This window comes from Polypterus senegalus, chromosome 11 (genome assembly GCF_016835505.1).
Source record: "Polypterus senegalus isolate Bchr_013 chromosome 11, ASM1683550v1, whole genome shotgun sequence".
NCBI classification, from domain to species: Eukaryota; Metazoa; Chordata; class Cladistia; order Polypteriformes; family Polypteridae; genus Polypterus; species Polypterus senegalus.
The window spans coordinates 44,712,883-44,737,599 of NC_053164.1; the positions used below are offsets into that span (position 1 = coordinate 44,712,883).

The following is a 24,717-nucleotide window of genomic DNA, read 5'->3' on the forward strand; positions in this document are numbered from 1 at the left end:
GGGCCTCCTCCCGGTTGGACGTGCCCGGAACACCTCACCAGGGAGGCGTCCAGGAGGCATCCTGATCAGATGCCCGAGCCACCTCATCTGAGTCCTCTCGATGCGGAGGAGCAGCGGCTTTACTCTGAGCCCCTCCCGGATGACTGAGTTTCTTGTCTTATCTTTAAGGGAAAGCCCAGACACCCTGCGGAGGAAACTCATTTCAACCGCTTGCATTCATTATCTCGTTCTTTCGGTCAATACCCTTGGCTCATGACCATAGGTGAGGGTAAGAACATAGATCGACTGGTAAATCGAGAGCTTTGCGTTAAAGCTCAGCTCCTTTTTCACAACGACAGACCGATGCAGAGCCCACATCACTGTACAGCAATGTGATCACAAAAATAAGCGATGTGGCAGAAAGAAAAAGAAAAGCAGCAACATCTGTTGAACTTCAAACACATTGCAGAAGCCAATTACGTGATACAGAACACTATAATAGAAAGGAAGAATTAGAACAACATCTATTGAGCAACAAGCAAATCACAGACGCTGATTACATGATGAAAAACGCCATAATAGGAAAAAAGAAAAAGAAGAGAAGCAACATTTGCAAGCCATCAAGCACATCACAGAAGGTGATTAAGTGATAAAGAATGAGGAAGAGTAAGAAAACAAGCCACTGAAGCATATAGACAAGTAAGAAGTAATCCTGACAGTAACCTGATATGTTCTTTAAATTCAAAAGAATTTAGGTCATGACAACCTTGTGTCTATTTTACTGTTGCCCAGAAAAGTTTATTGTAATAAAACCATGACCCTCACAACCCCATCTGTTGATAATCCCACAGTACACGTTAGAACCATTTTCAGAATTTATAATCAAGTCTAAGTATTGTATTTATTGAGCATCAAACATCGAACTTCATTAAATGTCAATAAAGGATGGACCAGTAAGCCACTGTCATGTATTTATAGCAAAGTGAAAGCAAAACCAAGTGATAACTACCATAATGTCAGAACGAGAAAGAAAAGCAGACATCTGCTGAACACCAATCAAATCACTGAAGTCGATTAAGTGATGAAGAAAGAGAAAGAATATGCAGAGAAGATGCTGAACCACATTGACAAGCAAGATGTAATCCTGAATATGGACAAATTGAGCAGCAGACAAACACGACAGCTCACAGGCACGCAAGAAGATGTCTAGGATATACAATGCAATTACGCCCCAGATACAGAATTGCATGGTGACAATCGAGAAGATTGTCAAAGAGTCGAAACGTCTACCCACACTAATGCGTTTTTCAGTGTTTCTTTGAAGTCCACTACTTGTCAAAGTTACATCAGCAATGTGATCAATGTCAAGTTATATTTTTGTATGTTGAAAACAAAACAAAATAGAAAAGTTCCTCTTTTCCTAGATGAGCCCCCAGAAGTAATGAAACATTATGACATCAGGGGGAACTGAAAGAAGAAACTATCAAGCATAACTTCTTAAATTTGTAAACAATGGGCAGAGAGTTTACTGTTGTTTATATCTAGCCTTTCGTAGCATTTTATTTTAGGAACATAGGTCCATGTGTTTCACTAATGGAATAAAGAAGTATGATAACAGATAAATAGATGGATGATGATGGGCTAGTTTTTATTCTTGGGGTCAAGAGAAAGTATTCTCCAGTAGAGAAGAAGTGAATGCCTTCCTCCATATTGTAAACTTAATTACAGAAATCTGAACATTTGGCTGGTGCCTTTATCCAGACTGACTTTCAAAATCAGGCTACAGTCCAATTCATTACATGCTTTTCAGCAAAGTAAGAGAACTAGTGGCTTAAGTGACCCACCCTGAGTCACTTTAACTGGCAGTCTTGAGGTTTATAATCTAATGCCTTAGCCACATCACCACACCGTCTGCCTAACTTCAAATTGTTAGAAATAAAAAAAAAGAACCTTGAGGACTTCAGTATCTCCACAGTTGTCATCACGTGGCTCATAAATTGACTAAATGACCCACTATGTTAAATAAAAAAACTTATTACGGTTTCGTACAGACCTCTAGAAAGTCTACGAAAGAGCCCGGCTGCCATAAGGAAGCTGGCAGTCATCCAGTGCTTTTCCCATTCAAGTGTCATCAGTTAGCTTTGTAAACAACAATGATTACATTTAATGAACAAACATATGGCCAACATCAGAAATAGTGACTTACTATCTATGATTAGAATACGCAATGAAGGCTCCAGTAATACAGTTAATAACAGTCTGTAAACATTTGAAGAAAGTGAAACAGTAAATATTCTTCATTATGTAATCATTCCGTTTTCATTCAGCTCTTTGATTTCTCTGTGTTTTATGTTTTTGTGTTCAATTTGCATTCAGCATCAATTACAGGAGTTAGATGGCTCAATGTGAAATTACAAACTCATCTCTGTTATCAGTGTAGGGTGTTACCAGGGTGCAGCACAAGAGGATGAATGACTTGGAAAGGAACTGAAAGAAGGCAACCACCTGCCATGGGGTGTGATGAAAGGCAAAAGCAATTCTTACCCCAGTCCAGGAAGTAGGCCGATGAAAATGGAGATGAGTGGCTCTGGGAGGAGCAAAGTACAACACATAAAGTAGTGGCAGTTAAAACAAAGCATTGGGGATGGGAAGCGAAAACATTCAGTTAGGACAAAGAGGAAATAGAATGGAAGATAACAATCTGTATAACAGACAAAATGTGCCAAAGGTGCTATGTACAGACTGTAATGTGGTGTGCCAGTGTCTAGGGCAACAGTAAAGACACAGCCAGGGTCCTGCAGAAAAGAAAAGAAAGACTCCAAACATCCCTACTTAATCCAGAAGTTTAAGGCATTGATCTGGTGGAAAGGACATATTATGGCTGTGGCACTATCAACTGTCAGACAGTGTTCAGAAGACACTAGGAAGGCTAACAGAATGTCAGGTTATATAGCGCCCTGATGTGTGGAGTACAAGTCACAGGAGATTCTGTTCAAGCTTTATAACGTACTGGTGAGGCCTCATCTTGAGAATTGTGTGCAGTTTTGATCTCTAGGCTACAAAAAGGACATAGCAGCACTGGAGAAGGTCCAGAGAAGATCAACTAGGCTGATTCTAGGGCTACAGGGGTTAAATTAGAGCTGAGCCTTTACAGTTAAACCAAAATGAGATTAAGTGGAGACATGATTGTGAAGTGTTTAAAATTATGAAGGGAATTAGTACAGTGGATCGAGACGGTTGAGTTCAGTAAGGACACAGAAACACAGCTGGAAACTTGTTAAAGGTAAATATCGCACAAACAATAGAAAATGTTTTTCTTTACACAGCTAAGCATAGACACTTGGAATAAGCTAGACAGTAGGATTTTAGGAACTTCAAAACTAGACTTGATGTTATTTTAGAATAAATAAGTGGATAGTACTGGCGAGCACTGATGGGCTGAATGGCCTGTTCTTGTCTATCCATCCACCCATTATCCAACCCGCTGAATCCGAACACAGGGGTCTGCTGGAGCCAATCCCAGCCAACACAGGGCATGGACCAAACCTGGGCAGGGTGCCAACCCACCACAGGACCAACACAAACACAATTTAGAATTGCCAATCCACCTAACCCGCATGTCTTTGGACTGTGGGAGGAAACCCACGCAGACACGGGGAGAACATGCAAACTCCACGCAGGGAGGACCCAGGAAGCAAACCCGGGTCTCCTAACTGCGAGGCAGCAGCGCTACCACTGCGCCACCGTGCCACCCCTGTTCTTGTCTAGATTGTTCTAATGTTGAAATACTTTATTCACAGTCATGTAGGACAGGTGGCCCCATGCTGTCCACTACAGAGTCCAGTCAAATGTCCAAGGTGCTTCAGTCCCCTTGATTGGCACAGGTAGTTGAGTGACTTGTGTCACATGTCACAACAGTCTGGTAACCCTGGGATATGTGACCCTCAATGGGGTTCCAGAGTACACCGTTTTGAACATCTCTCAGACAGCCTTGGATTTAAAATCATTCCTAACTCCTTAATAGCAATATTTGGATGGATACCAGCTCGGTTAAAAGTGTGCAATAACTATTTAAAGTGGAGAAAGACCTCACTGTATCCTTTTATCAGAGTGTAATCCTGTCTGTCATCACTCAGCTTCATCGACTGGTTTAGTCGAAATTTAAAAAAGCTCCAAGTGTACAGCTAAAGTTCTTGGGGCTGATTTAGTAGGTTTGTGTCAGAGGTTAGCACTGAAAAAACTGGAAATCATCTCAACTGATGACAGACATCCATTACCTGCTGAACGTAATGTCAGTGAATCAGGGAGGACAAAATACACAAACTGCTCCAAACATTTCTTTCTTCCCAGTGCCATATGTCTTTTTAACATGGAATATCGGAGATAATAAAAATGTCTAGAAATGCAGAGTCTTCTCATTTAGGTAAACACACACTATCAAACTCCTAGAAGTGATGGTAATGTTTTGGAATTTTTGTGTAAGTTTCAAACTGTCTTGGTTCTATTTGTTTTTTTATTTTATTTCTGTCTGTTATTGGATGTAACTGAGGAGACCAATTTCATGTTTTCTCTTATAAACTTGACTAAATAAAAACCTTGAACCCTGAAGTCACCCCACCATTAGCCAGTTAGGTTTAATTTCTGTTTACATATTTGACACCAGCCAGCAGTACATTACTTCTAGTTAGAGGGGGTGTTAAACTTAATACGAAAATATGAAAAAAATGTCTAATAATGAAAAAGTCCAGGTTTTCAATGACAGTCCAGGCACTCAGCACACAAACCAACCCCACTTCAGTCCTCCCAATTATAAACCTAACCAATCATCCTAAATAAAAAGCTTTTAGAAGAAAAAGATGAGTCCTGGTTGGTTGATATATTTGGGGCACAGTCAGAGCAGGTGTCTAATAGGTCTGCTTTATGCCATTCTACATTTGATATTTTACAATGCTGCAAAAGAGAAAAAGGATGTTTATTCAAAACAAGAATCTTGTGGAACAGCAAAAAGAAAAAATAATTTAGGTAGAAGCAAAAGGCACTGTTTTAGTAAAACCTATACCTGACAGTTACAACAAATAAACCCAAACGGTGTATTGAACAAGTCATAAATACTGTAGTTGAGCCTAACAAGATCAACGTTACACATAGCCAAGTCAGGAAAAAGCTACTACTGCAGCTTCTGGCCACACTGTGCACTCAGATTCTGTATCATCCCATCACCCCGACATACACGTCAGCAGCAATGTGGAGGATAACGAGGCCACGGTCTGAAATAAGACACACCAAAAATGTCCTTTATTTTATTTGGTGTAATGTGCAACCCATTAATACATCAATTCTTTGCCATTGGCCTTTTAAAATAATTGATGCTTGTTAATTACGCTAACAGACAAAAGTTGGGGGCAGCATGGTGGCGTAGTGGGTAGCGCTGCTGCCTCACAGTTAGGAGACCCGGGTTCGCTTCCTGGCTTCTCCCTGCGTGGAGTTTGCATGTTCTCCCCGTGTCTGAGTGGGTTTCCTCCCACAGTCCAAAGACATGCAGGTTAGGTGCATTGGTGATTCTAAATTGTCCCTAGTGTGTGCTTGGTGTGCGTGTGTGCCCTGCGGTGGGCTGGCACCCTGCCCGGGGTTACTTTCCTGCCTTGCTGTTGGCTGGGATTGGCTCCAGCAGACCCCCGTGGCCCTGTAGTTGTCAAAGTTGACATGCCCTAGATATGATTTTGTACTCATCAATGAGTTTGTTTTATTCCTTGAAATACACTAATGAACAAAAAGGAAAGTGAAGTTGACCAAACACAAAGCTTGGGATTTTTTTTTTTCCACTTCATTTCCTGTACTTGATTCATAATGTGTAAGTATATATACTGTACGTATGATAAGTCCCATAGATCTTCATCCGGCCTTGCTGCAGTTGCTGATCTCATTGTCTTGACTACATTGGATTACACAACTAGGAACCGCAGGTTTGACAAACTACACACCTGTGTGACAAAAGTATCATAAGTGTGCCCCTTTTACTGACAGCCAGTAACATTGGCATTTACTTAAGTGGGTGATGCCTTAATCCAAGGCCATTTAAGACACTATTGGTCACATTAGTTTTGTTTTCCCAGCTGGACCACGGACTTGCTCATGGTCACATAGAGTCAGCAGCAGTATTTGAACCCATGACCTCATGGTCTGAAGTCCCAGGCCTTAACCGCTAAGCTATACTCCCTGCACAACATGCTGCCTGACTACGCAGGGGCTGTTAGAAGGCTTCAGAGGTATAGCAAGTTCTCCCACAATCTCTGCCCTTTTTTCTTTTTCCGTTGTGCCAAAATACGTAAAATATGACACAACAGACAGATGAGCCTCTATTTCGTTTGCGAGATCCAAAACGTCCATGTTCCATACTCCTCGTAGTTGAATTCCATGTGACTACTCATTGGCTGTCAGGTCTCAAACTCACACACCCGTCCCTTTGACTTAAGGCAAATTAAATGAGCGAGCACCAAAGTGTTCGGGTGTTCGCTCCGAACACATTGCGATGTTCGTGTGCTCTACTGAGCACCCGCGTATAATGTAAGTCAATGGGAGACAACCAGGCACCCCCTGCTCTGAAGAGGGGAGGGTGCCTGGTCCATTGGAAAAGGTCAGAAAGTGACAGAAACACCACCCAAATGGACCGGGAACAGCATGGGAGCGATGTCTGGATACATCTTGGACTCCCAAGTCGCTGCTGGGAACCAGTTTGTCCGAGTTGTACGCCACTTTTACAGACCCAAGCCCAAAACCCCCCAAAAAAATCAATTTTACAGGAAAAATGACACTCTAAAACATTATATGCCAGTGCCTGCAGGTGAGCTGACGCTCTAAAACATTATATGACAGTGCCTGCATATATAGCACCCGATGACGTGTTCTCGCCAGCCAATCACTGTAATGCCAGCACCTGACATGGCTACTGGCATTACAGTGAGGGCAGTACTTACCTGCCCCACGAAACGTGCAGGGTGGAGACTCGAGCATGGCACACAAGAACATGTGGTGCTCGTTCGAGTAGCGCCATGCTCCGAGCATACAGATGATTGAGCCGAACCCGAGCATGCTCGCTCATCACTAAAATTAAACCTTTTTGATTTTGTCGACACGAGTATCAGACTGGTTGGATCGAGTCACTGGAGAAGGCAAACTACATGAGTGCTGGCCAATGGAATGCACCATGGCTGCCCCCAACTTTATTAGATAATACAGATGAAGTCTATCACTGAAAATGTTGTGATAAAGTATGTAATGTGATATGGCCTTAAGAAGATCCGCTGTGGCTTCTCCTCTCATCTCAGAGGTAACACTTCTCCTTTCTCTCTTACAGTATATTCCACCTTGAGAGTTGTTTACACCTTACATACTGTACTTACAGCCCTCTTGAACTCAGATTGTATGTCACACCTACAGCAGGCTAAATAGGGTTGTCAAAAATGTCTGCAGCCAATTTGGTGTTGCTTTTTGTCACTACACTGGTTACCTGTGTCATTCAGGATTGACTTTAAAATTCTGCTTATGGTTTATAAAGCCTTAAATGATCTCGCCCCATCTTATATATCAGAATGTCTGACACCTTATATTCCAAATCGTAACCTCAGATCCTCAAATGAGTGTCTCCTTAGAATTCCAAGAACAAAACTTAAAGGAAGTGGTGAGGCGGCCTTCTGCTGCTATGCACCTAAAATCTGGAATAGCCTGCCAATGGGAATTCGCCAGGCTGATACAGTAGAGCACTTTAAAACACTGCTGAAAACACATTACTTTAACATGGCCTTTTCATAACTTCACTGAAATTACAATCCTGATACTCTGTATATCCAACTCATTATAATAACTATTCATGGTGGCTCTAAAATCCGTACTAACCCCTACTCTGTCTTCGGTTTCCTTTCCCAGTGTCCTTTTGGTGGTGGCGCATCTACTCAAAGCACCGTGATGTTCCAACGATGATGGATGGATTAAAAGCTAGAAGTCTGTATGACCATCAACATAAAGTGACTCTGTGAGAACCCTAAATACAAAGAGGACTAGTTCATTTATGTTAGGTAGAATGCCCAGAGGGGACTAGGTGGTCCCGTGGCCTGGAACCCCTGCAGATTTTATTTTTTTCTCCAGCCGTCTGGATTTTCTTTTTGTTTTTCTGTCCACCCTGGCCATTGGACCTTACTCATTTTCTATGTTAACTAATGTTGTCTTATTTTAATTTCTTACTTTGTCTTTTATTTTATTTTCTTCATTATGTAAAGCACTCTGAGCTACTTTTTGTATGAAAATGTGCGATATAAATAAATGTTGTTGTTGTTTTTGGCTGCTTTACTCGTTACTACCACATTTACATCAGAGGCCATAGACACAACTATCAGATGGCTGGCCAAACTCTAGCGTCTTACTCTCCAGGTGACATTTGTGTACCCATGACATTTGGAAGTCAGCTATTGACCCAGGACTGTGTCACACACACTGACTGCATTTCCCTTACCACAGAAATCAGTGTAATTTCAAAAGGCCTCCATTACCCCCCATCTTCGAGGGGAGGGTAAAGACACTGCAGCATCCAATCCTGAAGTGAAATGAATTAAAGTTCACACTGTTATCAAGTTGTCTAATGTGTTTGTTTGTTCACTTTTACACGGTGCTGCTGTCTTTATTCTGACGTTCTTTACATTGAAGGCTGCCAAAACGACCCTCACCTTGCACCACAAATACAAACCAATGTGTGGTGTTGGAATCAGCGTGAAAACTTAGAAACAATCTCGTAATTAGTCAGGCACTGCATTTCACTAATGGAGGCAGCTCTAGCGACTGAGCAGTAGAGAGGTTTTAGGAATGGCAGTCCTTAAATGTGTTATGCCTTGTGTCTGAAACTCGTTACAAATTATGCAAAGACTTAAATCTGACCCAATAATATGACCCCACACACTTCTCAGAAATGTCAATAAATTTAACTTGCAAGGTAACACAAATACATGAGTTCTGACCTTTCAATTATTATAACAAGTTAGAAAATGTGACTCAATTTAAAATTTTATGTTTGCCATTTTTAGGTATGATAATATTGTAATTTCATCAAAAATATGTATATACTGCATCAGTTTTTACCATAATGACTTACGTATGTGCATATCTTTTTAATGACTAATCCACGGCTACCTTATTATTATTACAATGTACTATACTGTACTAATCCCCACTGTTCTCTGCTGTCTTTACTGGTACTTCTGTAGAGGCGATCTGTGCCACCACCACTTGATCAAAGCACCATGCAGCCCCCTGAGACGATGGAATGACGGTGGGTGTCTTTGCTCTCCACAAGACCAACTTCATCAGAATCCTATCATGTGAAGCATGAAAACAAAGAGGGCTGATTTAGGAGCATTTATGTTAGGTAGAATGCTAGTGGGGACTGGGTGGTCTTTTGGCCTTGGATCCCCTGCAGATTTTTTTTTTTTTTTTGGTTTTTCTGACCTTACCTTGTTTTGTTGTTACTTATTCTTTAATATTATTACCTAATCTTAATTATTTTTTTCGTGTAACTTTCTTTTTGACATCTTGTAAATCACTTTGCACTAAATTGTCATATGAAAATGTACTAAAGAAATAAATGTTGTTGTTGTTGTTCTAATAGACTGTGGAAAGTATCTAAATTCATACATTAAATCCTATCAAAAATGTATTTTCCGGCACATCATAATTGTCATTGGCTTGTAGTACTTTACTTTCCTAAAATATTTTCACATCTCTAAATTATTTTCAGTTGCTCAGTCCTTTACCATATGTAAAATGTATACATGGGTATTCTGCCTGAGGTGGGTTGGCACCCTGCCCAGGTTTGGTTCCTGCCTTGTGCCCTGTGTTGGCTGGGATTGGCTCCAGCAGACCCCCGTGACCCTGTGTTCGGATTCAGTGGGTTAGAAAATGGATGGATGGATGGGTATTCTGCAGAAAACACATTAATTGTAATAACCGCACATGGGTCTTGTAGCTGCGTTTACCAAAAATTACCAAAGTTCAGCAGCTCTAGTTTGCTAAATGGGATTCAGCAATAGTTTGATGCGTTGAAATGATTCCACAGACAAAATGTCGTCGTTTAAAAACTTTAGTAAAAATTCAAAATATAATAGTTCACACAAAATAGGGAAAAAAATTGATATAGCAAAGAAAAGAAAATTTCTTGTTTAAGAAAAGTTCTGTTTAAAAGCTTAAAAACTTTGTTTCATTTCTTTAAGTTTGTTTATACAGTTGAACCATTTCTAAACGTTCAGAAAACTGTGTGCTTATCCCATTTTCATGCTGTAAATGGGTCTATGAGCCCCTGCAAGGCCTGGACCTGTTCTAAGCAACAACCGACTCAATTAACACACTGTATCTTAGTGATAGCAAAAAAGTTATTAACTTACAGGGTCTAAAAGGTAATACCATTGTCTATGACTGTGAAAGAAAATTTGATTCTATTCAAATTAAGCAAACACTAGTACGAGTTTAACTTAGAGCATTAAGACTGGTTCTTACAGGTCTGATTTTTAAGTCATACAGTACACAAAACATAACAATACAAAATACTAATTTTAACATTAATACAATAAAAGTAGAACCCTTCTGCCACCCAGTTCCTCTATCCATGATTATTATTGTTATTTTTATTACAACATGCATTTATACAATAAGCACGTGTTTATGTTAATTTAATCAATGAAACAAACACACTATCAGTTTTAGGACACGTAGGCTATGAACTCCTTAATTGCATGTGAACATTCAAATGTAACTATTACAAGTTGAAACCTGCACTTTTTTCTTATCCAGCTCTTCGTTTTCTGTATTGTGACGCAGCCTCGGCTGCTCCATCTTCACCTTCTTTCTTCATTTCTATTGCTGTACCGCCTTATGCCACATTGTGTCAGAAGGTTACAGAACGCCCACTCCTCACCTTACTTCAATTCTGCGACAAGTAACAATGGTAGTTTCCTGATGTGGTAAATCTCAGTAAAATAATATAGGAAAATTTCTACCCATATCTCATTCCTACTGGTACACTGTGCACCACTAGTTTGTTGGTGCCAACTCTCTAAGAGGGCAGCTAATGTATCCACGAATAAAACTATTCTGGCTTACATGTAGGTGTGTCACCACTGCCCAGCAACTCCCTAGTGGATGCTGATTTCTGTAAAAATTCCCTCTCTACCAGCATGATTTCCTAACATTTCTTATAGCTCTTCTCAAACCCTAAACTCTCCCCTGGCAATCCTATTGCCCACCATGGCCTGAACAACGGACCGATTTGTGTACAATACCAGAGATCAGTGGGTGCCTGTTAAAAATGGGGTGCTCTCCCAAATCCACACCCCTCCAACAGTCTTCCACGCTAAAATGTTATGTAAAGTCATCAGACTTATCAGTTATTTTTACATTTTGTGAAAAAGCTGGTGAGGGAACACAAATCAACAGCTTATAAGTAGAAAGGATTCTCTAAGTGTGACCCTCTTACAAGAAGTGCCAGGACACAACATCACACTCTTACACTTAACACAGACTGAAGCGCTCTGAGGTGAAACAATACTCCCTTAGCACAGAGCCTGCGTCACTCAGCTGGAGCTGTACATAGAAATACATACAGTATAGATGTACAATGTGCAAACGGATAAACAGCAAACTATTCTCATGTCAGAGTCTATACAGGGGTCAATTTGGTCAGAGCAATTTAAAAAAGACAGCACATCACCTTCAACATGAAGACGCAAAGCAAGATTCCTTCAGGACTCTTCCACACTGCTATATTTTCATTTAAAACTGCAGATATGTTTCCCCATTTTCACCTTTCGTCCACACTACCCTGGCATTTTCAAACCCTTTAAACAAGGACTTTCGAAAATGCTTACCAGAGTCATATACTTCTGAAAATGCAACTTCAATGTTGTAGTGTGGACAGATTTTTGAAAGTGCAGACCCAAGTCAGGATTTGATTTGAGATGCTTATTACATGGCTTTTCCCAGATTGGAGCCTGCTCACTATAACTATAACTGTGGGCAAACCATATTGAAACATAGCAGACAGAGAAGAGCTTCTTTCCATAGTGCTTGCTGTGTTGCTTATCTGTATCCATCTAAATTGTGTTTTGTACAGTTTGAATGCAGCATAAATGCAGCATAAATGCATAAAAAGACAAATAATTTACAAGCTGTTACAGCTGGCAGCAGTACCACCCTTCAAGGATTTTTACACCGATGCACACATGCCCAATGAAGAGGAACGTTTATGCATTTTTAGTCATTTTAGTGTGTATGGAGATACTTTCATAAATGCTGTGAAGACAATAGTGTGGACAGAGACCGCGATTGATTTAGAGGAAAATGTAGCTCTGTGGCCATTGGCAGTATTTCCTAGATTAAAACATAGACAGGAACAAACTACCTACACATATTCAACCAGTCCAGATATTCATACTCCAAAACCAACTTTGTACACAACCACAAAGTGCTGGCGCCTAAGCTTGGCAAAACAATGACATACACGGGGCCATTTATAAACACGCACACATCCAGACGCCATCACACCAAGTTTTATTAGAGTTATCGGTTAATCCAAAAGTCATGTCTTTGTGATGTAGGAGGAAACTACAAAACCTGGAGAATAACCCCATGGACATGGGGAAAAGTGCACAGACAGTGATTAGGTGTGGGAGTTGAAACCGAGTCCCTGGAGCTGTGTCTCAGTAATGCTAACCATCGTACCACCCAAACACTAAACTGAAAATAGTACTATATCGATATCCACACAGGACAAAGGACCTGTTATCTTACTAGAACATTTTATTCCAGAAGATGGCCAGTGACATAGAATCTCTTCCTCTTCTTCATTTGTTATTGAGACACCCTAGTTAACACACTTGAACACCTGAGCCATACACTGCTGTAGCTGCTGGAATAAGGTGAATGACAGTCGATCAGAGGGGGCTTCAAAGCATCTCCTTAAAAGCATGTCAGCAAAGAAGGTCTGTCTGATTTCATTATTTTGAAAAGCACTAAGTACTGAATAGAATGAAAAGGATCAAATCATATTAGTCGTCCGTACACTGCACATGTTGGAAGCATTTCGTAATTAGCCTTTTAATTCTGCCTTTCAATTCTGAGTCCGCAGCCCAAGACTATCAAATTAAAAAGAGCTAAGGTTATATAGGAGTCTGTCGGTACAAGAGACATTATCATGAAACTCACCCCAGGAATTGGATAATTGATGGATGGCTATATTTCATGATCATGGTTGTCTGATATTGAAACAGCAGGGTCAGTTCAAATATATTCCTTATCCAAAGTTTAGCCCATTACCATCACTAATATTCATAAGAAAAAAAAATGTTAAACGTCCTTGGGGAGTAATAGAGCAGAACAACAGACACAGCTGAACCGCAGCCGCATCATTTGAATAGCCCACTTCACCTGTTTTTGATTTGAGATGACTAAAGGTCTCTTAAAATTCTAATCCAATTAAAGACAATAATGTTATTGCTTACAATGACAAAATAAGAAGAACAACAATGACAATGATCGTATTTATATTTTGTTCAAATATTTTAAAAGAGCACAATGTAGCACATTATTTGCTACATACTGGTATGTTTAGTCCACATGGCCCATTGTTTTACTCATAAAAATATTCATGTACTACTAAAATTCTTTTCCACTTACTCAAAGGGGGAAAAAAATCTAAAAGCATAAGACTTCCTCCACTGTTTACAAATCTACTTTCACTTGTAGCTTTCTGACAATTAGATTAATCGGACAGTGTGGGAACCTCTGGTGACAGCAGAGTGTTATTTTAGGAATGAGTGTGCAAGCAATCCACTCAACATGCAGAATGCATTGCAGCAGCAGCGAAACAGGCAATCTTTCAGCAGAAAAGAGGAAAAAAAACAAGCGCCCTGACAAATATATGTAACCCACTTAAACAAAGATATCTGCAGCCGCTGTACTTGTTATCACCGTCCTGGTGCCCTTTTTTACAGATGATCATTCAGATAATCTACACTGTCTCCAGTTATCTGTTACGAAAGCAAACAGACAAGCAGAAACACTAAACAGATAGATAGATAGATAGATAGATAGATAGATAGATAGATAGATAGATAGATAGATAGATAGATAGATAGATAGATAGATAGATAGATAGATAGATAGATGTGAAAGGCACTATATACTAGATAGATAGATAGATAGATAGATAGATAGATAGATAGATAGATAGATAGATAGATAGATAGACATTTTTATTGTTATAAAATAGCCATCATCATCAATTCAATTTTATAGCTAGTTTCCAGGATTACCCAGGATCGTCTGTTTACGCCATATTTCTTTCCTCCATTGACTTCTATCATGTGTATCAGCATCTGTAAGCTACATTTTCTTCATATCTTTTGTCACCTCATCAATCCAGCATTTCTATCGCCTACATCTAGGCCACGTTTCATCTTTCTATACATCAAGACAGCAGTTGACACAGTAATCATCAACCCATCACATCTCATGCCAATAACACCTAAGGTGGCACCTTCTCAAGACGTCATTTACAGGTTCAAGATTCACTCTGCTGCATAAACCTTCATTCTTCTATCTGTCTTTCAATTTGTGTGTTTACATAAGTTTTGTTAAGTCAGTTAATCACAGAAATATTAGTCTCTAAAATGCCATATTAACCCTTATTATGGAAAGAGAAATTGGTTAATTGGTCTCTGAGAAGCCAGGTTAAGACATGCATATTTTTCCACATGTAACCCAGGTTATTTTTGACCATGTAAACCCTTAACTGGGTTACAGTTATGGGTTTTGTAGTCTGCACATGTCCATTGCACTTGCTTCGCCTGCGCATGTGTTTTTGCTTCGCATAAACTTTCAGCAGATATGGGTAGAAGTGTTCACAGGATAAAATTATCTAAGGAAAACGATCAGGCGATCGCATTATTCCTTTAATCTGTGTCAATATTTCGGAAATTGTTAAACAAATTTCTGTTGTGCTAGGCTCAGGAGCAGTGTTGGGGGCAACACATTAAAAGTAACCTGTGTTATAAATTTTGATTACATTTTAAAGTAACAAGTAAGCTAACATGATAATCATTTTCTTCTTCTTTCAGCTGCTCTTGTTAGGGGTTGCCACAGCAGATCATCTTCTTCCATATCTTTCTGTCCTCTGTATCTTGTTCTGTTACACTCATCACCTGCATGTCCTCTCTCACCACATCCATAAACCTTCTCTTAGGCCTTCCTCTTTTCCTTATTCCTGGCAGCTCTATCCTTAGCATCCTTCTCCCAGTATACCCAACATCTCTTCTTTGCACATGTCCAAACCAACACAGTCTCGCCTCTCTGACTTTGTCTCTCAATCGTCCAACTTGAGCTGACCTTCTAATGTACTCATTTCTAATCCTGTCCATCCTCGTCACACCCAACAATAACACAATACTCATTTTATTGGAGTAAAAATATCTGCGTTATTACTATTCCAGTAGCATTGGGCGTAAAGCAAGAAGCAACCGTACCAGCATGCCAGGCTTTTGCAGGGCTCAATCACACAGTCAAGAAGAAAAGACTGTGCTGCGTGCAATCTAGTAACAGAAACATATCAATAAAAATGTCACTTTAGATTTAATTCAGCTTTTTGCTACAGAAATTTTAGAACAATGTAATCATGTGATGCTGCGGTCAGTGTTCCTACTGTGAATCATCGGGGTGGGTCAGTTCTGGAGTATAAGAAGGGGATGGGATGTGATTTTCTTCACAGCACATGAAGGACTAAATGTATTTATAAAACATAAGAAAATTATGACAAGCGTCATGCTTGTTTTAGAATTCACAGTGGCTGAAGATGACATTTAACTCTTTTTGGGCAGTTTAATGACGTTGTAGAGTTTTACCAAAGAAGAACTCAAGAAGCGTGCCCAAGCATGCAAATGGAGATTTTTAAGAAGCCAGGTTTCTGTCTTAACCAGGTTAACAACACATCACGCAGCCATCTTATCACACACATCTCAACCCTCCCTAACTTCCTCCGGTGTTCAGATTTTAATCCCCAGGTCTCACTACTTTACAGCATGCCAGTGCGATAAAATGAAGTCATCTTGGACTTTAGTAATAGTAATACTTCTCAAAAGCTTTATCAAATGCATGTCGATCTGGTGGTCACTGTTTAATCTGACACACCAGTAGGGCCTAGCAAAAGACCCACTCTAATTTTGTATCACCTTCAGTGACAAAGTGGGCTGTGACACGGCTCCAAGCTCAGATAAACTGGTGAGGGCTGACATCAGGAAGGACATCCAGGTGTAAATGTCTGTTCTAATCCACCCCAAATGACCAACAAAACAAAGGTAACCATAGTGTTAAAGATAACCAGCTCCTTACGTAAGAAAATGGACTTGTTTCTGTGACAGAATAGTTTTTAATATTCATGCAGCTATGATTTCACAAAACCACCTCTTGGGATAGATAGATACAGATATAGAAAAAAACAGAGAGGCACGCTATAACAGAAAAATGATAGATAAATGTAGATCTGAAATTGAATTACTTTGGTACGTCACTGACATTTAGAAGTCTGATCCAAAACTGATACACCTCAAAGCTGATATTCCCAGAAAGTAAATGAAGAATGACAAACTCTGGCACTTACATGTTCAGACTAATTATCAATTGTTTTCTCTGCTAATCTTTTGAGGTGTGACTTTGCAACTCCTAGCAAGAAAGTACACAATCAGCACACTTCCTGCATATTTTATACGTTGGCAGTACAAACATAGACATGCACACACTTCTGAATAGTGTGAGATATGACACACTCAGTGGACCGTACATCATATATACATAACTAGAGTTAATGCAGGGGCATGTATAAAAACAAAACATATTTACCTGCTGAACAAATTAGCTTTGTTTGAAAACTCAGACTTAAAGCTAAATTTCTTTCTTGAAATGTAAACATAGTATTCACAGGGGGTCCCAGGACTGCGTTTGGGAATCCCTGATCTACTTGACTGTTCCAAAAACAGCCTTTGCTAATATAGATCCATAACAGGCTCCATAAATAACCATGAATAGGAGATAACTGAGGTATGAATTACCAATTTGCTCCTGGTTTTAAAAGAACTCTTACTGAATTCAATGACACAGACTTAGTTCAGATGGGCTTGATCTGTCAATTTTCTGTTAGGTCGCTTCCTATACATTCAAAATTTCTGTTTTGTCCACATATTACATATCGTTTCAAAATCCAAAGAACCAATTTCATATGTTAGGAAACCTTACCAGAATGAAAAGGATTTTGACAAGAAATTGTGCTACAAGGAACCACAAAACCCAGTGAACTGCCAATGAGGAAATATTTTTAAGAGTGTACCAGCTCCATCATGGGCAAGGCACAAAGAAACCCTCTCATGTACACAAAGGTATTATAGAGCTAAATTACAGTCAATAAATCAATAAAGCACGCAAGCTGAGGAAGAAAGCTTAAACTCGTTGTATACTTTGAAAGCCTGACTCGCGATTCACACCCAGGATGCTGTCAAGGAAATATAAGTCTTAAAACACAACCTTTCGAGATTAATATGCAAATAGGTAAACAGTAAGAAAAGAACCAGGGTGGGAGGAGTGCATGAGCTGCTCCGTGCCCACTGAGACAGACTGATGGACTGATGGCGGACTTGCTCCTCGCCGCTCCGGCAGCTGCAGCTGCTGCTCCTTCTTCTGTTTTCTGCATTACAAGTAAACAAGCTTACTGAGACTTTATTCGGGTTTAAAGTGTTGGGGAGTGATCGACTAGCTGTGATTCCACTCAAAACAAAGACACTTTGAGAATCTAATCCTAAGAGATTAAGACTTTGCTTTCTAATATCCTAAAAGTCAACATAAGAACTAACTTGAAAGACGAGATTAACAAATGCGAAACTCCTCATGGGTGCCGGGTAACGGTTCTTTACCAGCTTCTTTCTCAAGGCGCATTATAAACGCACATTTTAAAAGAGAAAACCGCGCTTGACAGCCAACGGAGTGTTAAACCGTAAAGAGAATCGCCAGCCGACGACTGCGGTCTGCGTTTTAAAGAACGAGTGGAGCGCCCCGACCGTGCGTGTTTGTGGAGGAAATAGTAGACGTAAACTTCAAAATGTATCCTGAAACATAAAAATAGCAGCGTGTAACGAGCCAGGCATTTTCTGAGTCACCTAATTGCGTTTCATGACAAAGTGCACAGCATGGCTTCAGGGCAGCTTTGCAAAAACACGGCGTATATAAATGCTGGGTCCCCTTGGCACCCATAAATAAATGAATGAATCGTGCAGCTTACTTTCACTTTCCTATTGTGCAGCAGAAAACAGCACTTTCTATCATGATATGGAGTACGCAGTTTTGACATCATATATTTGCAACGTGCATTTTTTTAAATACAAAATCATCTAAAGCTGCATTTGTTCTAACAGCCGGCAAAAACACAACCCATATTACAAACACAAACTCAAAACTGACATTACTCGCTGAATCCTCAGTTTGTACACAAGTTTACAAACGCGAAAGAGAAAACATTACACCGCTAGTCGAAACTATGACAACTGATTTAAATGGAAGTTTGGACCTTAAGAAGAAATCATCGGGAACTGCAAGAACACTTACAGAACATGATCAGTTTATAACGAAGGGAGGCAGTCAAGGCCAAATTAAGACCCCCCACGAGCCCCTGGGTAACTTAGGTTCATTAAAAGAGACTTGTTCATACTTTAAACAATAAAGCGCGCCGACAGCGAGTCGTTTAAAGCACCGCAGCATTTCTCGTTCTTGATTTCGTCTCGAGACATTGATCCAACCCCTTGATAACTTCGACTTGCGGATACGCGATCGTTTCATCTGGCAACGGGGTGTATTAGTGAAAAGGCCCCTTGCAGTCACCGCGCACCCCGAACTCCCCTGTGGTTGATCCGCCCCTGGTGGCAATCGCACCGTCATCCCGACAGAACGAGACTGCAACTCTACCCGCTGTGCTACCGCTCCGCTTAGAGTCAGGCAACCGTCCACCTTACTAACATTTCAAATCTCGGCTTCATAATGTATAATTATCCTTTGGATCCGAAGCCCAAAAAATCATCTCAGACAACTTGTACGCATTTCCTGACATACTCGCTTAGCACGTTCACCTTGGAAAGTTCCCTTGGACACAGAAGTCTTGCAAACTAAACAATTATTAATAATCCAATTGAAAGTTACAAGATTTATATAAAGTATAAGCAGTGTACCTGTCCACGCTAATGACGCAGAGGGTCATTATGGAGGCCGTACAGCACATGACATCCATGGCAATAAAGATGTTACAGAAGACCTCCCCAAAAAGCCACATGCCGCCCGTGAGATCAGTCACAATGACAAAGGGCATAACTGCCACGGCCACAGAAAGGTCCGCCACGGCCAAAGACACCAGGAGATAATTGGAAGGCTGTCGTAGTTTCTTGACCACTGACACGGCGATCACCACCAAAGTGTTACCCATGACAGTCACCACGGTGATGAGCGTCAGCATCGCGCCAATGATAACCTTTTCGGCCAAGCCGAAGTCCAGCAGCTGCTCGGCACACTGGTAAAACGTGGCATTGGGCAGCAGCAGCAGTTCTGCGGTGGGACTGCTGGAATAGCGCATCTGCGGCGAGGCGCTAGTGGCTCGGGATGCCAAAGCGAGATCTGCGCCGGAGGTGACAAACATTACAAGTACAATCTGTGCGCACCTCTCCAAAAGCGCACCCCCCACAGACGCATGACGAGGTGCTTCCTTTATCCAAAAAGAGTAAGCCAAGTGTCTCCTGTGGGTCAGACCATAGTCAGCATTCCTCTGGCGTCAAAGTGACGAAGAAAACGTGCGATGCCCGGCACTCTTCTCGAGTCCATTCGAATCGTCGTGCCATCGTTTCAGCTTCCGTCTTCCGAAGCCACAAACTCCAGTCCGAGGTGCTTTCTAATGCAGGGACAATCGAGAGTGGGAGAGTGGAGTGCCGCCCGTGTTGTTCTTGGCGCTTTAATTCTGCAGCGCGAAACCTCCGTAATACTCGAACATCCCACTCGACGACGACTTACTGATGTCACAAGCACACCGCACATCCAAGTGTGTGCACCAAGACTTTCCTAAGCACAGATGCAGTCGAGAGCGCAGGGTGCCTGTTGACATCAGCACAAGAGTGGAGGACTGCAAACAGCATGGGCTTCCTGTCGGCTTATTTGTTTTTCAAGAGAAATTATATCGTAAAGCTAAGAGGCCACATGGCATTGCAGATTTCATTACAAAAAGCGACACACCTTTACCAGGCAGCCAATAGTAAGCGCCCAACGATTACACGTCAAAGGGAAGTTTCTCAAAATCACATCTCATACTTATTTTTTCTTTTCGTCTTTAGTGTGAGCTTTATCATATCTATCATATGTGTATACACCACATATATTACACGTTTTATATATACAATATGTAAATCTAATTTCGGAAGGTGCTCATTAAAAGTTATTTTAATCTGTGAACATGAGCCTCACCCGGCAGCATCGGGAGTAAGGCAAGAGCGACCACCGTACAACACACACATGCCCAACATCTCATAGAAAATATCCATCCCTTCATCCACCATTCAGACCGCTTAAACCAGTTTAGAGTTTCGAGGCCGCAGTATTTTGACCTTAAGGGGAAACCCCACTCCGGACCGGACACCACTCCATCACCGAGCACATTCCTTCATACTGGTTCAGTTTTGATTTTCCATTTATGCTGAGGGAGGGAGAAACAAACTACACGTAGTGAGAGAAACTGACATACAGCATAGGAGAAAATGCATATAGCTTAACTACAGATAACTGTACGGAGCTGTGATCTTAGCGGCTAGCCTATTATGGTCGCTGCTATGCTTTATCTAGTTCCTAATTTGAAGATGACGCTAATGTTCTTTATTGTTTTAGAGCTCTTTTAATTTCAGTCTGCACTGCACGGTAAAAGGTAAGCTATTACCTTTTACAATTGTGGTTACACAACCAAATTCCTGGCGGCCATCCTATTTATTTCCCACCTTTTACTTAAGGCAGCTTCAGCACCCCGCGCCGTTCAAATCGATAAACGGGAGAATGGATTGCACAGTACAATTGTGACATACATTTTCAAACCTACTTAGTCCAGTTCAGTGTTGCGGCTATTCAGTCAAGTCTAGTCTATTGCTGAGCCCGATCACACATACACAGGTTCACATTTAAGAGTCGCCAATTAGCCTCTAACGAATTGGCGTCACCAGGGAGAAGCCCATGCAGACACGGGATAACGTGGCCGAATCCATTTTACGGTGCTGAATGGGAACTCGAGCTGCAACGCTAACCACTGCGCCACTGTCTACAACCCGCTGTGATCTTCTTAAGATCAAACACATGAAGCCTTCAGTTATACTGAACCGACTAATGTGAAACCTGCATTACTTGATTTTTCTTATACCAAAAAGACCCACAGGTGCCCTGGACCACAGATGATGTACGGGTACCGATTAAACGTAATCGACATGGTTTGGAAACGCACATCTGCAAAGCCAACGTGCACAGAGGCGAATAACACGTTAAAAGGGCCAAACAGCCCAGAAAAAAACGAGTTAAAAATAAGAACAGTTAACACAATTGTCATTTCTTCCATATCTAAGTGTGAAGGTGTGTACAGGCGTTGTTATTAGTAATTGTCATTATGTCATCTTTACAGTTATTGATTTAAAACAGAAAAAATAATGATGTCGGATCCTAATTATACCTAGTGTTGGAACTACACCGACTGAATGACATAAGCTACAACTACACATACACATTTAACTACACATACAATATACATTTAAAGACACTGTTTGAATTAGGTTCTTAAAGCTTCTACTACTACTGGACTGCTAAGAAACCAAGGACGAACAGAAATTAAATACGTGCATGTTGTCAGGACGCGTCTTAAGTCACAAAGGCACGGCAGTCATAAGCTAAATGTAAATGTCATCGTGAATCATCCGCCTTAACTGTGTTACATTATAAAATAAACGCTAGACTGCTGTTTTCGCGCACAACGAACTTGAACGATAAGCTGATTAGTGAACTTGGCCTCCATTTATGCTCCTTGTATACTGTGGGTAGCACAGTCGCAGCGCGTGGCTCTTGTTGTCATGTTTCAGGCAACGTTTCTTCTCTGGCTAGGGTTCCATGACATGCTACTTGTCTTTCTTGCTATTTATCTATGTTAAGGTTATTTTTTTGCCAATGCCTGTGTTATGTAATTGTGTTTTGATAGATACATCTTTATTGCCATTGTCACTTTAACAAAGGAACAACGAAACTGAAGGTCCTGTCGACTCAGTGTGAGACATAAGAATTAAAAAACAAAAAGAAAAAAGTAATAAAAGTACAGGACCCCCTACCACTCACTACCAGTAAGTGCCCTCCACCATATAAATATAGAGGGTCTCCCATAGTTCCTGGTGGTTCATTTTGAATGCACTAGGGAGTGGAGGGCATATTCGTGTTTTTATTGTGCTTATTGTGATTACCTGGATTTCTGAACCTTTGTTCTGGCTTTTGACTGCTTTTTGATATCTGTATCAGGACCTTGTTTGCTGTGGATTGCTTAATTATTTTAGGCATTTCCACCTTTGTCTTTGTGCTTCACAGAATTTCATATTGATTAGAAGATTGTTTTCCGATAGGAATAAATCTTTTGGAAAAATTTGTTTTGGCCGTTTATCGAACTGGGGTTTGGTGATATATCCTCCTCTAGTGGGCATTATTGGTAGTGCTTTCGGGAGTTAACGTGTTTTGGAACTCCTGGTTCACACCAAAATGAACTGCCAGGAACGATGGGGGATCCTGAGCACATACTGCGATAAGGGCAGTTACTGGTGGTGATTGGCAGGTGGTCCTGTCTTGGGGAACCACCCAGAAATCACATAACACACGCATTAGCAACAAAACAGATAATAAGCAAGAAATTTAACAGAGATAAATGTCACACAAATGAAGAAGAAAGGTGTGACAGTACAGGTCGCCTCCAGCTCCTCTTCCTTTCTGGGAGCTTCTCGAACCCGACGCCGTCAATACTGTAACCGAACGGAGTCAGGCATATGAGGACACACTAAGTAAGGGCATAGAGAAAAAGTGCAAGAGTGCTTTTAATTTAAAAAGTCCAAAACAATGTTCAAAGTGCAGTGCCTCCATAACCAATAAAATGAAGGTGCTTGTGGTGAATAAAAAGTTATATTAAACGCATTAAAAGGGTTCTTTTAATATACAGGATGATCTCAGCCCACCTCCTTCTTCGTCTCCCCAGCTCACTCATAACTCACGCAGTTGTCGGAGACTCAGCAGCCACGGTCTTCATCACCTGACCCCGTCTTAGCTGCCTCCAAATAGCTCCAGGCAGACCACCCATTAACTTTCATGCACCCGCAGTCCTTCCTCAGATCCCTGGGGAGCTCATCCACCATGCTCGCCCCAATCTACACAAATGATTAGTGGAGTGACCTAACCACTAGACCTATGCTCCTTTGTGGTTCCCCTGGTGCCACTGCCATTCCTCCCTATGTGGCCGGCTCGTCCTGCGCGAGACTGCTCTTCAGATGCTTTTTAACCTCTGAAGCCAATTCACTTCTGACACATTCCTCCCTCGCTCTTTTTAAAACTGCTAGCCAATTGGGTGCAGGTGTGAGGAGCCGCTATCTCCATGGCCGCCTCTGCACGTGAATACAGTGCGGTCAGGCAGTGCCTCCACTAACCGTGGAGCAAAAGACACTTACACACCCGCTTAGAGCCTGCACCTAGACAGGGCACGATTATTTATGTAAAATCGACACTGCACCACGGACCACACGTCACAAAAGTTAAGAAACATGACATTGAATCCCAGCCAGAAGAGAAACAGTGTCTGAAACATGATATATTTGATAGTCTTGTAGTGTGACTGCTAGCGATGTCACATTATGCGACTTTATGTCATGGGGTACGATGCCTATGTCTAATTTACTTTGTGAGGACCTTCCAGCACAGTCCAGTTCATTCCCTTTACTTACAGCCATAGTGTGCTGTCTTACGAAGTCAGTGCTATAAAAAGGGTTAATAAATGCAGTTTGGCAGCAATTTCTGCCCATTTTTCTTTCTTTTTTATCCATTCTGTTGTGGTAGATAATACACAAGACATTAGACGGATGAGCTTCTCTTCTCCTTTCGAGGTCCAAGACAGACACAATCCTGAGGTCTTGTCAATACACTCTATGCCTTTTACTTCCAAATGAGCGTTCATTGGTTATCTGCTCTCATACACACACAGCCCACCCTTACAACTAAAGAAAAAATTAAAACTGATTTTATCCGAGCACGTCAAAGGCTAGTTGGAATCTCTGAATATATCACATTACACAACCGCCGTCACAGGAGTGCACTACTGACTGTCTCTGACTCACTAAGATTTTATAAATGAATGCTATAACTGGAAATCGCTGGAGAAGTGCACAGCTTTTCAGTCATGGTGGGTGTAACTATGAAAGTTAACAGCCAATGAATTCTCAACCACAAATATAATACGTACAGTACATGAGAGTCTGCAAGGAAAGTGAGCATTTTGGACAGTGCAAATGGATAAGAAGGGTCTTGTCGAAGTTTTCTGCAAGCGGAGCTGTGTATTTAATCTTCCATGTACCACAGCAGAAT

At 41.1% G+C, this 24,717-nt stretch overlaps 1 protein-coding gene across 2 annotated transcripts in view; it reads right to left on the bottom strand.

Annotated features, from left to right (window-relative positions):
* The window catches only part of LOC120538896 (5-hydroxytryptamine receptor 7-like), a 173,601-nt gene extending 153,402 nt beyond the window's left edge, over positions 1 to 20,199 (bottom strand). For both annotated transcript variants that reach the window (XR_005635532.1, XM_039768481.1), the window contains exon 1: positions 19,275 to 20,199. Coding sequence is in view for 1 of the 2 variants with exons in the window: in XM_039768481.1 (XP_039624415.1) it covers positions 19,275 to 19,735 (461 nt within the window). In the remaining variant the exon portion in view is untranslated. The remainder of the gene's footprint in view (positions 1 to 19,274) is intronic.
* Between the last annotated feature and the right edge of the window lie 4,518 nt (positions 20,200 to 24,717).